General features: G+C 33.7%; 1 protein-coding gene across 1 annotated transcript; it reads right to left on the reverse strand.

Annotated features, from left to right (window-relative positions):
- Window positions 1–281: 281 nt before the first annotated feature.
- Window positions 282–12719, reverse strand: LOC134856661 (uncharacterized). The gene is made up of 6 exons (XM_063872936.1): window positions 12363–12719; window positions 11739–11945; window positions 8455–8492; window positions 2376–2691; window positions 1413–1690; window positions 282–661 (listed from the first exon to the last, which is right to left on the reverse strand). Exons 1-6 carry the CDS (start codon window positions 12603–12605, stop codon window positions 400–402), a joined length of 1344 nt encoding a protein of 447 aa, XP_063729006.1. The 5' UTR covers window positions 12606–12719; the 3' UTR covers window positions 282–399.
- Between the last annotated feature and the right edge of the window lie 1704 nt (window positions 12720–14423).

A 14423-nucleotide genomic window follows, 5' to 3' on the forward strand; every position in this document is an offset into this window, starting at 1 on the left:
GACGGCAACTTTGATTAGTATTTTTCGTGACAAATGTACTTAATAGCAACATGTATTTTTGGAAACTAATTTTAAAACATTCAAAAACTACATGTTTTTAAGAAAAAACTGATTCGTGGAAACGTGACGCTAATTCAGTTTCAATGCGTTTTCCCACACCCAATGATTGTATGACTTACAAATGTTCAATATGTAGAACTGTTTGATAATTTTGTTTTCCAATTTATAAAACATCGTAAAAAAATTTCTGCTCTTGAAAGTTGTCCCGCGATAGAATCTCGGATTACGGAATGTCAATTTAGTCGGAAAACATAATTCAAGGAAAAGGGAGAAACCAGAAAACTTGCACTCAAACACGCAGCAACAAGAGGAATCTCAAGTTCCATTGGTTAATTTTTATTAAGATTTTTCGAGAGTTTCTATATTCTGATCTTCAGCAACTCTTCCGCAAAACAGTGCTTTCAGGTACCGGTAGATCATCTTTGCGGGTTCCTGGAATGCGCGCAGCATCACAATCAATAAAACTGAGTTGATGAACCCGTACGCATGTTTCAATGCCATCAGAGCGGGACTGAGCACTGTAAAAGAGTGGTACTTTGTGTTCCACTGTTTCGTAGAGATCGCGAGGTCTTCGAAATATCTCCTTACATCTGATCCCCAGCTGTAGCAGTAATAGTTAGACCAAGGTTTTCACTAGATCATGGAATTTATTCACGGAATTTTCAAAAGATAAGACGAAAAAAACAGAATTCTCGACTTATTCCACCCTTTTTAAAAATTGGTTAACTGACTTTTTGAGTAATTTTGAGAACAGAAATGCGCCAAATTTTTCAACCAAAACAATTCGCATGGCGCTTTTGCTAAATTTGAAACCAGCGTTTCTCAGCGTTCTTTCATGTGATTGGTTGGGTAGATTATTTTATTTTTTTTGTAGATTATGATTTAGTTTACCCTATATGTAGCAATCTACGCTATGTAGTTTAACGTATGTAGCAAAAACATTATAGTTTTTGATATTTTTTTGCATATTTTCAAGGTTTTGTAAGGCTTAGATTTGGAAAAAAATGGGCTTTTTCTGCTTTACTTTTATTTTTGTTTAATATATTTTGCCTCGAGATTCTTCTAGCAGCCTTTTTCAGTAGCTAGAGCTGAGGAAGTGTCAAGAGTTACTTAAGGTACAAATATAACCCTGGATAGATTTAAATACTACCAAGTTCTAGAGTTATAAGTTAAAATGAGCATTTGAGCATTGTGTCCAACGGAAATGGCTTAGTAATGATTGTGTGTCTTGAAGACCGATTATTTTAATTTTTTTCTTTATTTCGCTTTTTTCAATTTTTTTCATCAATTAGTCACTATGAAAAAAACATTGTTTTAGGTTTTCACAAACAGTTTATGAGTTGGTCTATCACTGTGAGTCGTTTGACTCCATATCGTAAAGTAGATAAGAATCAAAAATGAGATGTGGCAGAACACAGCAAATCCATGACAAGTACAGGAATCCGAAAGCCTTCGTAAGTTTCCTGTTGGCTGTAGTCTGGCGAACATTTCGAAGGGTTTGAATGATTTTGAAGTAGAAAAACCCAGCCAAAATTCCAGCTGCTATGAAAAATGCGAACTCAATTATTCTTTTAGAATATACGTTCCATTGCAACCAGCATTCATCGCAGACTGTATCGTACGTATTGTCCTTCAAAATTTGTCAAAATTGGAAGAGAAAACTTTTGTCGGCAATTTGGCCGTGAAAATTTAACTTGGCAGGTTTAAGATGACTTCCGACCCACTGTTCGAACGTTAATGTTTTTCATTTGTTTTTTTTTAGGTTCAGATTTTTCACTAAGTTGTTTTAAATACTGCCGTTTTTTTTTAATTGCTGGTTGAACATCGCCCATGTTGGACTTCATTAAAATTTCCCGGAAATCATTAAGTTTATTTGAATTTCTGTAACTTTATTCATTTTTATCGGAAAGCCTCCGGTGTCTCACAACTATGTTTGGCTTTTTTCAATTTTCTTTGTTCCACTATCCGAGATATTTTGAATTTGAATCTACCCTACTATAACATTTGTTCTAAATTTATCTAAAGTTCCTGCAAATTTTCAAATTGATTGGTTTCATAAAGACTACTTTCTGTTTTTCTAAGGTTTTGATCTGTATTGTTGATGTTGTCATGAATTGAGTCATTTATATACGCATAGGTTGTTTGAAGAAACAATTTTGTGTGTTAAGAAACTTGCAGTTTCAAGCAGCTAACTAGAATTAAAACCTCCAATTCACCATGGAGAGCGGAATGTTTCCAGGTAGTCGTAGTGACGAGTTGGGACTTCCATCGTTCTACTTTTTTTTGGTTTCAAGTCCAACTTTGACAAATTTTACAAATCGCATGTTCAAAATGTAGTCTCCCACAACACAAGAGGGTACAATGACTGCACATAAAGATATCAAGGAATAGTAGATGATCTTGTTTTTTCTCGATAGAATTTGTTTCACTGAATGAGGTTTGCAAACAATCACCCATCGCTCAAAGCTCATTCCGACCATGAGGAAGCATTGACAGTAAAAAGGAAACACTTCCATCGTCTCATTGAAATATTTGAAGTAGTTTTCCAGAAGTCGTTCTTCGTTGCTCCAATCGGAAAGAGGTAGAAGCTTCTGCACCAGTGCAGTCTCACAAAAAGTTGAGTATGGGTTGCTGAAGGGTTTTGCTTCCGCTGTTTTTATTTGATTCAACAAGTATTGAACCATTAGATCTTGTTAACTTTCACCCGTCCCTTTTGCATGGGGGATTCGCTACAAGGTACAAAAAATCCTTACTGCGACAAAGCTCGCAATAAAGACAACTGGCATTAAACGCCAACTCGCAATATACTCAACACCGCAGTCGCTTAGCGAAGTTATAATTTAATTTTGATTGTGAAATTTTGAATATTTTTTTTGAAATGATTAGAAGGGCTGATGCCGGAGCTGTGTTGAAAACGTTGAAATTTGAAACTTGAATTTATTTAGGTGAAAACTCGTAAAACCATATCTAACTCCATTTGCATTTCAATAACACCAACCACATAAAAAAAGCTGTTCAGTTTGTCGAGGTATGCCCGGAAAAACTTTTACATAAGTTGCGAAAAGATATTGACTAAGAATGATATAAAAAAAGCCCAGAAGTAAACTATTGCCTTTGACAAAATTACAATAAAAATTGTAGAGCCGATCCAATTGATATTGTGAAAATTACTTTAATTTATCCGGTATAAGTTGATTCGATCTGATCAAAATTAAAACATTTTAATGAAATAATCCGCCAAGGTTGCTGCATAGTAAAACTACGAGACGGTAAGGAAGGCAGCATTTTCAGAGAATTGGCACGCGCTACCCTCCTGGTAACAAAAGATTCAAGATTAAAAGTGCTAATTGGGTTCTTCCCTATAAGATGCTAGAAAGTTTCACGAAAAGATTTTCTAAAATACAAATCGAACGCAGTGTCAATTTCACATATCTCCTTTCTCAAGAAAGTCGGATACATGATCAATTTTTGCCTTAAAAATTGTTTTGAAAACTTCCTTGCTGCATTGAATGATTTTGAGTGAGAGAAGATTTCGATTTTGCACCATAGGATATGTCAACATGAAGTTAATGGTTCAGACGTTGTAATATTTGACTAAGGATGACTTCGAATACACTTTTCTTGCTCTAAATAACAGCCCGTTGAATTTCTACAAAATTTATATCAACTTGTGAATCTGATGGTCAAGTTTCAGTGTATTTTCGATCTCATTTTCAAGAAATTAAAAGACAGTTACTTTTTCGAAAGTGCAATTGCCGATCAGAAAACTATCGTTGCCACAAGCTCGATAAAACTTCATCATCTAATTTTTTGACTCAATTTTTAGCAATTTGTTGTCAGTGCACAAATTGGATATTTTGCTTACGTAAGCTTGAAACGTCAAAGAGTTTGAAATTTTGTTGGCATCCACTAATGATGTATCACTGCTCCAAAATAATGTTTCCCTCATTGCATGAGATAAGTCGTTGATGTAAATTTAAAAAAAGAGAAAAAGACCTGAAACTGATCCTTGAGAAACGCTTTTGTTAAACTCTTATATTTTTGACTTTGTCTCAGCTTAATACACATACTGTTGTCTATTTGTTAGATAATTTTCCTTTAAGCCGGAAGTTGTACCCGGAGAACCAAATTGTTTCATTTTTTCAATCAAAAGATGCGGTCAAGTGTATCAAACGCTTTCTTGAAATCAATGAAACAAGAAAAGTTGAATCGTTTTTGTGAACCCTCTTCCAAATGATTATGATACTAAGTTGGTTATAGCTACAATTGCATGAATACAGATTCGATTATTTCTGAAACCGAAACCAATTTCATGTATAAGTTTGTTTTTTGAGGCGAATCAAAGTATTTGTAAAAACCTTTCCGATTGCAGATATTAAACTGATTGGTCTATGTTTACCTGGATCGTTCTTCACGCCATCTTCAATCAGCTGGAAAATTTTTGAAAATTTTAACAAGTCGGGAAAAACTTCCTGCCTGTAGCACTAATAAAAAAATCCAATTTATCAGCTGAGACTGTTGCAGCTATTTTGAGCATTTGATTGGAGATCCCATCCTGAATAACAGATTTTTTTTGTTCAGATCTTCAATGGTTTGGATTACTTCATTTTTTATCAGTATGGGAGTGAAAAGAAAGAGTTGCTGTTGGCTCTGAATTTGGATTGAAAGTCTGATTCTCAGTCGCGAAATACTCATTGAAAGCGTTCACGTCGTAGGGAAATTTATGTAGTTTATTTCAAAGGCAAAATGATTAATGTCCTTGAACATTCCCGTTGACTTCGACTTAATTTCAATGATCGAATCAAAAAATATACTTTAACTGAGGAGCTTTCTTTGATTACTGTCTTTCTAGCTGCCTTAATTGTTGTGTTTTTCAATGTTTGGATGCTCTACCTAGCTTTTATGCAATCTGTTTTGCTTTTTCATTAGGTTTTTGTTTTTCGTGGGTATCCAAGATTTTTTTCTTAATTTGTTTTTCAGAGGTTTATTAGGACAAAAAAAATCAAACTGATTCAGATAATTTTTACATCGAAATTTTCATATTGTAATAAAAACGTTCAATTTGTGATTATGATTTCGTACATAAGTCTAAATTACTTGTAGTATCCAAAGCAGAACGGTCTTTTTTTACTACGTTAATTATTTTTACAGTTAGGTCCATACTCGACAACAAATAATCAATGCGAGAACTTGACGTTGAGCTAACCCTTATAGGTGAATAATTACTCATCAGTAAATCAAATGATTCCAAAACATTTTGTCCTCGACAATTTGTCTAACATTTTTTGAGAGAATATCAAGATTGAAATCACTAAATAAAATCAGTGCACCTTCTAGTCTCTTTAATTCGAATAGGATAGTTTCTAACTCCAAAAAGTCATAAAAGGCGTCGAGGCCGATAAATTTTACCTTCATTTTGATTCTCTCAGTTAGTTTTCTATATTTTCAAAACAAGATGTTCTAGATAAACTTGAAGACGTGAATGACTATATTTCAATCAATTCCTAACATAAAAAACTACACTGCCTCCCCTTGACTTTTCCCTATTACAGCATAAATTATCATCATAGACATCAGGGTGGTGAATATTTGTTTGATCAATAGAACTCAACGGTTTCACAAAGTCCTTTAACACCTGGTTTCGAATAATGTTATTTATTTAAATTGCCAGTTGATCGTGATGGGTTCGTACGTGTTGCACATTCAGAAAGAAATTGGGTTCTTCTTGAAAACTGTCAGAAATGAGATTGCAAAAAGACTCTCCGTGAATATTTTAAACAAAACAAGTTCTGATTTTAACGCCAAGACTGGTGAGTTTGCGATGTATCAATTTTTCATTTGCAGATTTTTTCGATGAACTATTGTTTTCGGTGGAACAGAATTACACATTTTTTTTGTTTTGAACCAAATTCATTTCATTATCAAAAACATTGCCATCAATTCCACTTTTAACACCTGTAGTTTTACTTCGCACCCGCAGGTTGTCTGGGAAATTGAACATACGATAGTTCGCATTGTGTACTGCCGTTTAGAAACGGGATTTTCTGTTCGTTCATATACTTTCCGAACAGCATCATCTTTTTTGTTAATAACATTCGCAACCAATTTTGCATTAACCGATTTAAATACATCCAACTTATTCGTGTGAACACTTTAATTTGACAGTTCCTGCTGGTGTTGGTGAGGTAGAACTAGTTGGCTTTTATGAATATCATTGTCCCATGATGTTAAATACTCTAAATGAAAGTTTTCCAATAAATTTTCTGCCCCAATTCATTTCTGCGATAATATATATCATGTTTTTGGCAAAATAATCAAATTTCAGAACGATAGGAACACTATTCCTAGTAGGTGGTTGCGGCTGATTCGCCTTGCGGTCAGCTGGTACAATTTTATATTCAAAAATTTGAAAAATGAAGTTATATACTTCGATTGTCAGTTGCGATGAGTTGGGTTTGAGCAGAAAATGTGAAATACTAGGCAATCAATGCTAGTATAGCGCTCCTGTTGAACCAGCCTTTCCTCTAGAGAGCTCACATGTTTCTTCAAATCCCAAAAACCTGAAGCATATTGATCCAAACATTTCTCAAGTTCGGAGATTATAACATCTTTTCCGTCCATCTGCTTCACCAAAACATCCACCTTAAAACAAATTTACTAATAATGTCGCCCTGGTCCATTACTTTGCCCTGATGTTGACTCTTTAGGGTGTACTTTGAGGCAAAAGTAATTGGTAGTGTTTTAAAACAGTAAATCAACTGCTTTTTAGTAGTTAGAAATATAAATGTTAAATCCAACTGCTCTTTTTTGAGAATTGTTTGATGAAGGTTGAAGAAATGCGTTGAAAAAGAGATCGACAGATTTTTAGCTGCTCATCCTAACTGCTCATAGTGCTGATAGATTCAAGAAGGACACTCTTCTGATAGTCAAAAGAAGCTCTGAATTGTTGATCGAAGCCAACGTTGATAAGAATCTAACATGACTTTATCTATTCAGTAAGTTTATCACAAGAATTAGGCTAATAAAACTGCACATAAAAGCACATTGGTAAATTTAATGCACTGATATCAGTTTTTCAAAAACTATGGAGAAAAAGCCAAAAATTTTGAAAAAATATATTAGGCTTAGTAAGATAAAGGGATTCATCATTTTTGGGGGTGAGGTAAAGCCGACAAAACCCGATTTGGTTCCAATTTAAACGTGCGTTTTCTTCAAAACATTTTGGATTGGCTCCAAGTGTGTCGCTAAGATATTAATGAAATCAATATATCGGTTGAATGAACATAAAAGCGACCGCATGTCGGCCATTTTTGCGGTTGTTTCCTTACGAGGCCAAACTGTGGGTTTAAAGATTGAAGTAATGAGGGTTTAAAGATTGCCATTTTGGCCATTTTGACCAATTTGGGACAATCAACGCGCGATATATTTCGCGCTATTAACGCGTAAGCGGAGATTTAATCCGTCTTAAAAATCATTCCAAATTGGTTGAACGAAGCTTGTTTGCCATAATTGATTTGTTACTAGGAGCGAAATTTATCACTTTGTACTTAATATGGCGTGTGGTTGGGTGTCTTTCACAAAAAATCTCAAATTAAAAAAAAAATTTCTTTTTAGTTTTATTTTTTTTCATGTTATCACTGCTTCATAGACTGCTGTATAAATTGAGGCATGTTATTTGTGTTTCTTAAATCAAATTGACTGGTGCTGCTAATGCGTCATAATTAACGTGCGTCACTTAAGAATTTTTGTAGTTTTACCCATTCAGTTTTTCCCAGTAGTTTACAGTTAATATTGCCAAAAAAGAAGTCTGGCTTAAGCCATGCAACCTCTCCATCTCACAACGAAGTATGCATGAAAACAAGAATTCTGTTTTTCAATAGAACATCTGTTTTTTCTGGAAAAAAATATTGAGTGAAAAAACTTTTGGCTTATAAAATTACCATCAATATTAATGCCAATGCATTCAAAAAGTCTACTAAATTTCTTTGAAGTTTTCCTGTTTTTCCATTTCTTTTACAAGCGGAGCAGCCGTAAGAGGGTTTCGACCCGACATATAATTTATTTATTCTTGTTTTTATAATCTTATCACTTTAATTCTTCCAAAATTTTAAATCTTCATTTAAATGTAATTGTTTTTTTCCTTTTTTTTGTAATTTGCAAACTATTAATCTAGATATGACTTTTCTCTTGCTAAATGCACAGAAAACATCAGCTCTTTTTTTTCTGTAACTCAATTAGAAAATCTTCCAAATAAATTGTTTTTTTTTCTGATTAGTGTACTTCCAACTTACCACCTCATTTAGAGTACTTAAATGGGCACTTAAATATGTGAGAATGAAATGGCGTAGATTAAGTTTACACAATTTTCCTGAAGACCAAAAGTGGAAGCCAAACCTCATGACCGAATATTCAGGTCCATAATTGGTGAATGACTGAAAAGTTGGATCGCGCTTAGTCATAATCGTTAGATCAATTTTCAGACCACTGAAAGTGAGAGGGAACTTAGTTTTTGTGTTTTTTTTTGTTTCCCTCGATCAGGTAACAAAAAAATTAAAAAATGACCAAAATAGGCCACGTGATATCTCATATTGAAACCCTTTCAGTCGTGAGTTGAACAGCTTCTTAACATTTCGGAAGATTTCGAGCTTCTAATCTAGATAGAAGTTTTATATAGATAATCTACCTAACTTTCTGGGTTTTCTGTACAGAAACTATCAATTTCTCATCTAATGCTAGAAATATATAACTTCTGGAAAGAGTAATTGGAAATCCGTTCACTGCTCAACCGCAACTAGATAAATATGAGTGTGTACACAAAAGCCTTACCCTCACTGGAGTTTCATGGATAAAAACCAATTATTTTTGTGTTTTTTGTCAGTGTCTACTAAAATGAAATTCAATCGGTTATATTCAAATAAAAAGGGATTACATTTGCTATTTGATGATAAGCAATAAAATTCTTTGCTAATCAATTATAATTGATTAGTTTTCACTTTTACAAATAAAGACAATGAAACTTCAAAAAATTGATATTCTCTATTTTTTGAGATACTCAATTTCAATGCGCTTTAAGTCTTTTATACGTTTTAAACTAAAGTTGGTTACTTGTTGTTCGTTTTCAATTTTGTTCTGCGCAACTTTGATTTTTGTTTCTATGTTTTTCACGTTCCTTCTTTTGTTCTCTCAACAATTTGTTCAAACTATTCACAAATTTGGGTGGAAGAATTGTAAGTACACTGTTTTTCAAACAATCGCATGCCGAGAAAACGCAATGTTTTCGGCCAAAATTTTTCCATAAATGGTTTTTCTGTTCGTTTTATCAAAAAAATTACTCACAAATTTACCCACCTACCCTTTGACCTGAACCAAAAGTGGTTCAGGAGGTCAAGTGGGGTTGGTTCAGGCGTTGGGGGTGGGGAAGTAAACTGGGTGGGGGTTTTAGGGGAGCAAAGAGGGAAGGCTAACGGAGTCATTTTGAATTTTGAGAAAACCTAGATTCAGAAATCGGATAAACCTTACACTCGCTTTGCAAAGTTTTCGTGTTACTCAAATGATGAATGCAGAAAATCTCACAATTTTATGCATAAGGTAAAACAAAAAAAATGATTTTAAACGGATTATTGGGATTTTAATTAAATTTTTGTTCAATTTGGTTGCCTGAGTGCATTGATTTCTTTTCACTCTTTTTGTCACTATAATTGATTTTTTTTTCACTTTTGTTGGATGCAGGTAGCAATACTGCAAATTAGCACCCGTTATAAACAGTGTTACTTTGCAACAGATTTTCGAATTTATCAGATCATGTGCCCTAGCCCTTAGCGCAAGTGTCTAGCAAACGGTAGATCTGAGGCACAAACTCGACCAGGACATTTTTTTTCTAGCTAGATTTAGCCTAGATTTAGCTCATTTTTGATAAGAAATAAGATGAGAAATAAAGAACTTTAAGAAAAATACTGCTTTGTTTCAACATTTCAAAATGATTTTCTGGCCATATATTCTTTTAAGAAGTTAAGTATTTCTAGTCAGAATTAAGGAATGTAATTGGTACGGGTTAACAGCATATAAAACGTGTGCTATCATTAGTTAGACTTGTGAGTAATCAGACATTTTTGATTTTTTTCAAATCTGATTGACTGAAAAAGGTGTTACTTTTTCCGATCTGAACATTTTCAAATTCAGTTGCAATTTGAAAAAAAAGTTGAACTTTATTTCAAATTGCAACTGAATTTGAAGATTTTCAGGTCGGAAAAGTAACTTTGTAATCAATATTTTATGAATGAGAACTTTAAAGTTACAAGTGATATATCCTTATTTAGCCAATCAGATTTGAAAAAATCAAAACTGTCTAATTACTCACACTTTTTTTTTACTTTTTACTGCTAACCTGTACCGATCAGATTCCTTAATTCTGACGAGAAACACTTATCTTGTTAAAAGAATTCTGGCCAGAAATTCTTTTTGAAACTTTTAAACAAAGCAGAGATTTTCTTAAATTTCTTTATTTCTCACTTTATAAGTTATGGAAAATAAAATTGTTTGACAACATTTAGCGTATAAGTATGGTGGTTTTGTTTGCAAAAATAGCTGGAGATATAGAAAATGCAATTTTTGTTTGCTTACTGACTGTTTTGCTCAGGCGGTTGTCTACTTACTGCTACGCAACCGTTGCTGACATTTTTTTGATAAAAACGTCAACAGATTAATCAATGTTGAGTTTTACAAATTATAATAGTTTTGAGATTTGCTTTTTGGGACCCGAGTTCTGATTTTTGGGACGTTTAGTGCACAAGACCCGAGATTTGAACTGAGAGCTATTGATTTGTAAATCACAAGTTTATATAATTGCTCGCAGCCTTAAAATTAGTTTAAAGGAGATCTTCAGCCTTTAAAAAAAATTAATTAAAATTTCAGCCAAAAATGAACATTTTGAAATATCTCTTGTCTAATGAGCTTCTGGATGATGAATGGCTTCCATTGAAGCTGATGATCTCTTTAACTATTCCCCCAGCCTTTTGCAAATCGCTTCTAGGTGCCAAAGAGGGGGTTACTAGGCCCTCAAGTTTGGTAGAATTTTAAAATCGTATATCAGCATTTCATTAAAACTCGATCCAAAAAAAATTGCAATTAAAATGCCAAATTATGTTTTAAATATTTCATATCTGTAGTCGAATTCAAATGTCCATCTTGTAAGTTCTTGTCAATTTACTAGTAAGAATTACGTTGTTGTAAGATTTTACAAAATAAAGTTTTTTAGCCTCTTACAAGAGACGGTTTTTATAGTTTTGAAGATGCAAAATAAACTTTTACAAAATAATTTTACAAAATAATTTTTTACAGCTTCTTACAAGAGACGGTCTTTGTAGTCTTCTGGAAACGCTAAGAAAATATATTTGGTTGGCCTATAAAAAAGATAGACAAAACTTTCGAAAAATTTATGAAATCCTTACGCCCCTGGTAAAAATCTCACAGGACCATTTTTTTTCCTGTCAGAACTCTTCAAGAAATCAAAAATTTTTAAAGGGTTTTTAAAGGATCGACTAATGACATCGTGTAATTTCATCTCTAACTTATTTTTTCGAAGTCATGAAATTCCATGCTGCCTAATGTAATTCTGATTTTTAAGGCAAACCTAATCAATCCATGTCATTTAATCATGTATTTATAGCGATCCACCTTACCACATATTCTTGAGCGAAACACATGTTTGCGAGGTCAGTTCTTGCTTGATAGAAATAGAAAAACAGGCCAGAGAGACCAGAGAAAAGAAAGTCATAGGCGCTCTGGAAACCAACCAGATAGAACTGCATGGCCTGCAGCTCCCCAATCATGTATATGGATACAAGGCAGTAGACATTCAGCAGAATTGTCATGAATGCCACAAACACCTGAATACCGCCAACAAGTGAATAGAAAACTCAAATAGTTTTTCAAGAACTTCATCGCCCGTCTTGCGCTGGTTAGAACCAAATTCATGAGCCAAAAAAAAACATTCGTCTAAACATGCGCATTGTAAAATCTTCCATTTTCTACCCAGAATTTGGAACTTTTTATTAATCCTAAACAAAATACCCCCAAAAATTAATTGTATCTATTTGGTAAGTCTATACTGTGTAAACCGAATCCAGTTCAGATAGAGAGCAACCAAACACGGAAAGAGTGAACTAACTGGTTATACATACTTAATAGCACCTATGTGCTGTTTCACACACACTCAAACCAAATAATATAAAAGCCACTCAAGTCCTGCTCGTTTTCATAGGGTGTGGGGGGGGGGGGGGGGGAATTTCGATGAGTATGTTTACCTCAGGCAAGTCAGTGAGTATCATGTAGAACCCTACATTTTGTTTGTTTTGCTCGTTGAACGGCGGAAAAGTAGGGAAAGCCATCACTCCCCCTCCATGTTCCATGTGCCATCTCAATCTCCAGTCTGAGGTCGTAGTCAAGGGGTTAGTCGTGGTTGGTGAGCCGGTATAGATGAAGTTGTCGACAGCAGCTGTGGTTGACGCAGAATAGAAATCGTACGTAGTCATCGGCGGTGGAATCATTTTTTCTATCTGATCCTTATATTTTTCTTTCCTTTAAAGATAAATTTATCGTATTGATCCAATTAAAAAGTAAAAAACTTGCGCTGGAGCAGAGAAGAAAAAAAAACAATTGAAACACTTGATTTTTAAAGAGGCATATTCAAATATGAAACATTCAATCGGAGGCCCGAAGTCGAAAAAAAAGCCCCTCAAATTTAGATTTCAGCTATAATGAAATCAATTTTACAATGTTTTTCTCATTTTCAAAATTAATTGATTGCATTTGAAACTAAATGGTTAAGAACTGCGCTCTACAACTCAGAATGATAACATAGCCGATATGACGATTGTATTGCTTCTCAAGCAGATCTGCAAGAGAATTCTTTAAGCAATTAATTACATATTGTATCAACTACTTCTGAAAATAATCTAAAAACTAAGTAGCCTTCAAAACAATTTCTTAAAAAGTTTGATTGTGCAATGCCATGATTGTGCTATTTTGTCATCGCCAAACGGGAGCGTTGAAAATTGGGCACGAAAATACAAGTTTTTTTCTTTTGTTTTTCTGCCATATCGAAAATCTAAAAAACACTCAAATTGAGTGTTGTTTTCAGGAGTCGGTTGAATGGTGCTTAACGAGTTATTGCTTGAAGGATTTATCTTAGCGAACTTTGAAAAAGCAGTTGAACAAGTGTCATATATCAATTATATTGGTATAAAAAAAATTATTCAAATCTTTTATGAATCAATCAGCTATAATTTTTATGATATTTTTTTCACCATAAAATAGTACAATTTTTTATCACAATTAGAAGACACAATTGCTAGTACGCTTTCAGATATAGCTCAATTTATTTGCAAACTTGTAATTTTTTTGCATAAATTTCTCATCAATCAACTCAATATTGCATAAATAACAATCGATAAAAAAGTAACTCAAAAGTCAAATCGATCCCGTGCCGCTACCAGAGATCGTTTCTTTCAACCTTTCTATTTCCTTTTTCCACAATTACAATATCAAAAACCAACAATATCGATTCGGAAAGTTTTAGTTTTTTCCTTTTTCAGATGGTTGGCTTGGGTTTTTTGACCTGTATGATTGAATTGTTTTAGAGCTCATGAATTTATGTTCAAAAATACTCGGAGACCTTGGGTCAATTTTTTGAAAATTTTTTATTGCCGAACGAATCACGACTGAAAAGGCTTGTTTTATATGATGTATCATTCGACTCATACCGATAATTTTTTGCTACCTGACTTTTTGTGGAAAACAAACAGGAAAAAACTAAAACACACCAGGGGATAAAGCGTCCTTCCCTCCTTTTAGTTCATAGGTTAAGCTCCTTTCATTGGTTGAGCCATCTGGACCAAAAATTAACTTTTTCGCTTAACAAACTGAGGGCTACAAAATCCGTGATTTATTTTAAAACAATGCAAGTGTAAACGATTGCACTTATTTACGGTTTCTGGCAGTCACTGAAGATAGCAAAATGGTAACAATTCTGTTTCAAAAAAGTATTGAAATTTACTCAACACAGTTAGTCTTTCTGTTTCTTCCATATATAGTACATTTTGATTGAAATCAAAAATTTTTGTGCCCCGTATCACTAGAAGGCTTTTGTCATAAGGTTTTGCTTATTTTAAACAAAAACTTTGTAATAACAGTGTCCGTAAATATGACAAGTATTCACCCCTTGCTGATTTTGAATATACGTCTAAACAAAGTCTGCGCACACTCCTGAACTTTTGGACTCTTTTTGGGGAACAAGCTAAGCTTCAAATAGTTTGACAAGGCAGAAAAATTCATATGCTAAAACAAATTTTTGTGTAGGCAGGAGA

Source organism: Symsagittifera roscoffensis, unplaced genomic scaffold (genome assembly GCF_963678635.1).
Source record: "Symsagittifera roscoffensis unplaced genomic scaffold, txSymRosc1.1 SCAFFOLD_134, whole genome shotgun sequence".
In the NCBI taxonomy this organism is placed as follows: Eukaryota; Metazoa; Xenacoelomorpha; order Acoela; family Convolutidae; genus Symsagittifera; species Symsagittifera roscoffensis.

What these genes read in the sequence shown, in the direction of transcription:
- LOC134856661 (XM_063872936.1), bottom strand. Translation starts at nt 12,605, where the DNA reads ATGATTCCACCGCCGATGACTACGTACGATTTCTATTCTGCGTCAACC. An exon ending in ACATTTTGAACATGCGATTT is followed by an intron (nt 1,691 to 2,375) that starts GTAAAATTTGTC and finishes CAAATTTTGAAG; the next exon opens with GACAATACGTACGATACAGT. An exon ending in ATGGAGTCAAACGACTCACA is followed by an intron (nt 662 to 1,412) that starts GTGATAGACCAA and finishes TTACTGCTACAG; the next exon opens with CTGGGGATCAGATGTAAGGA.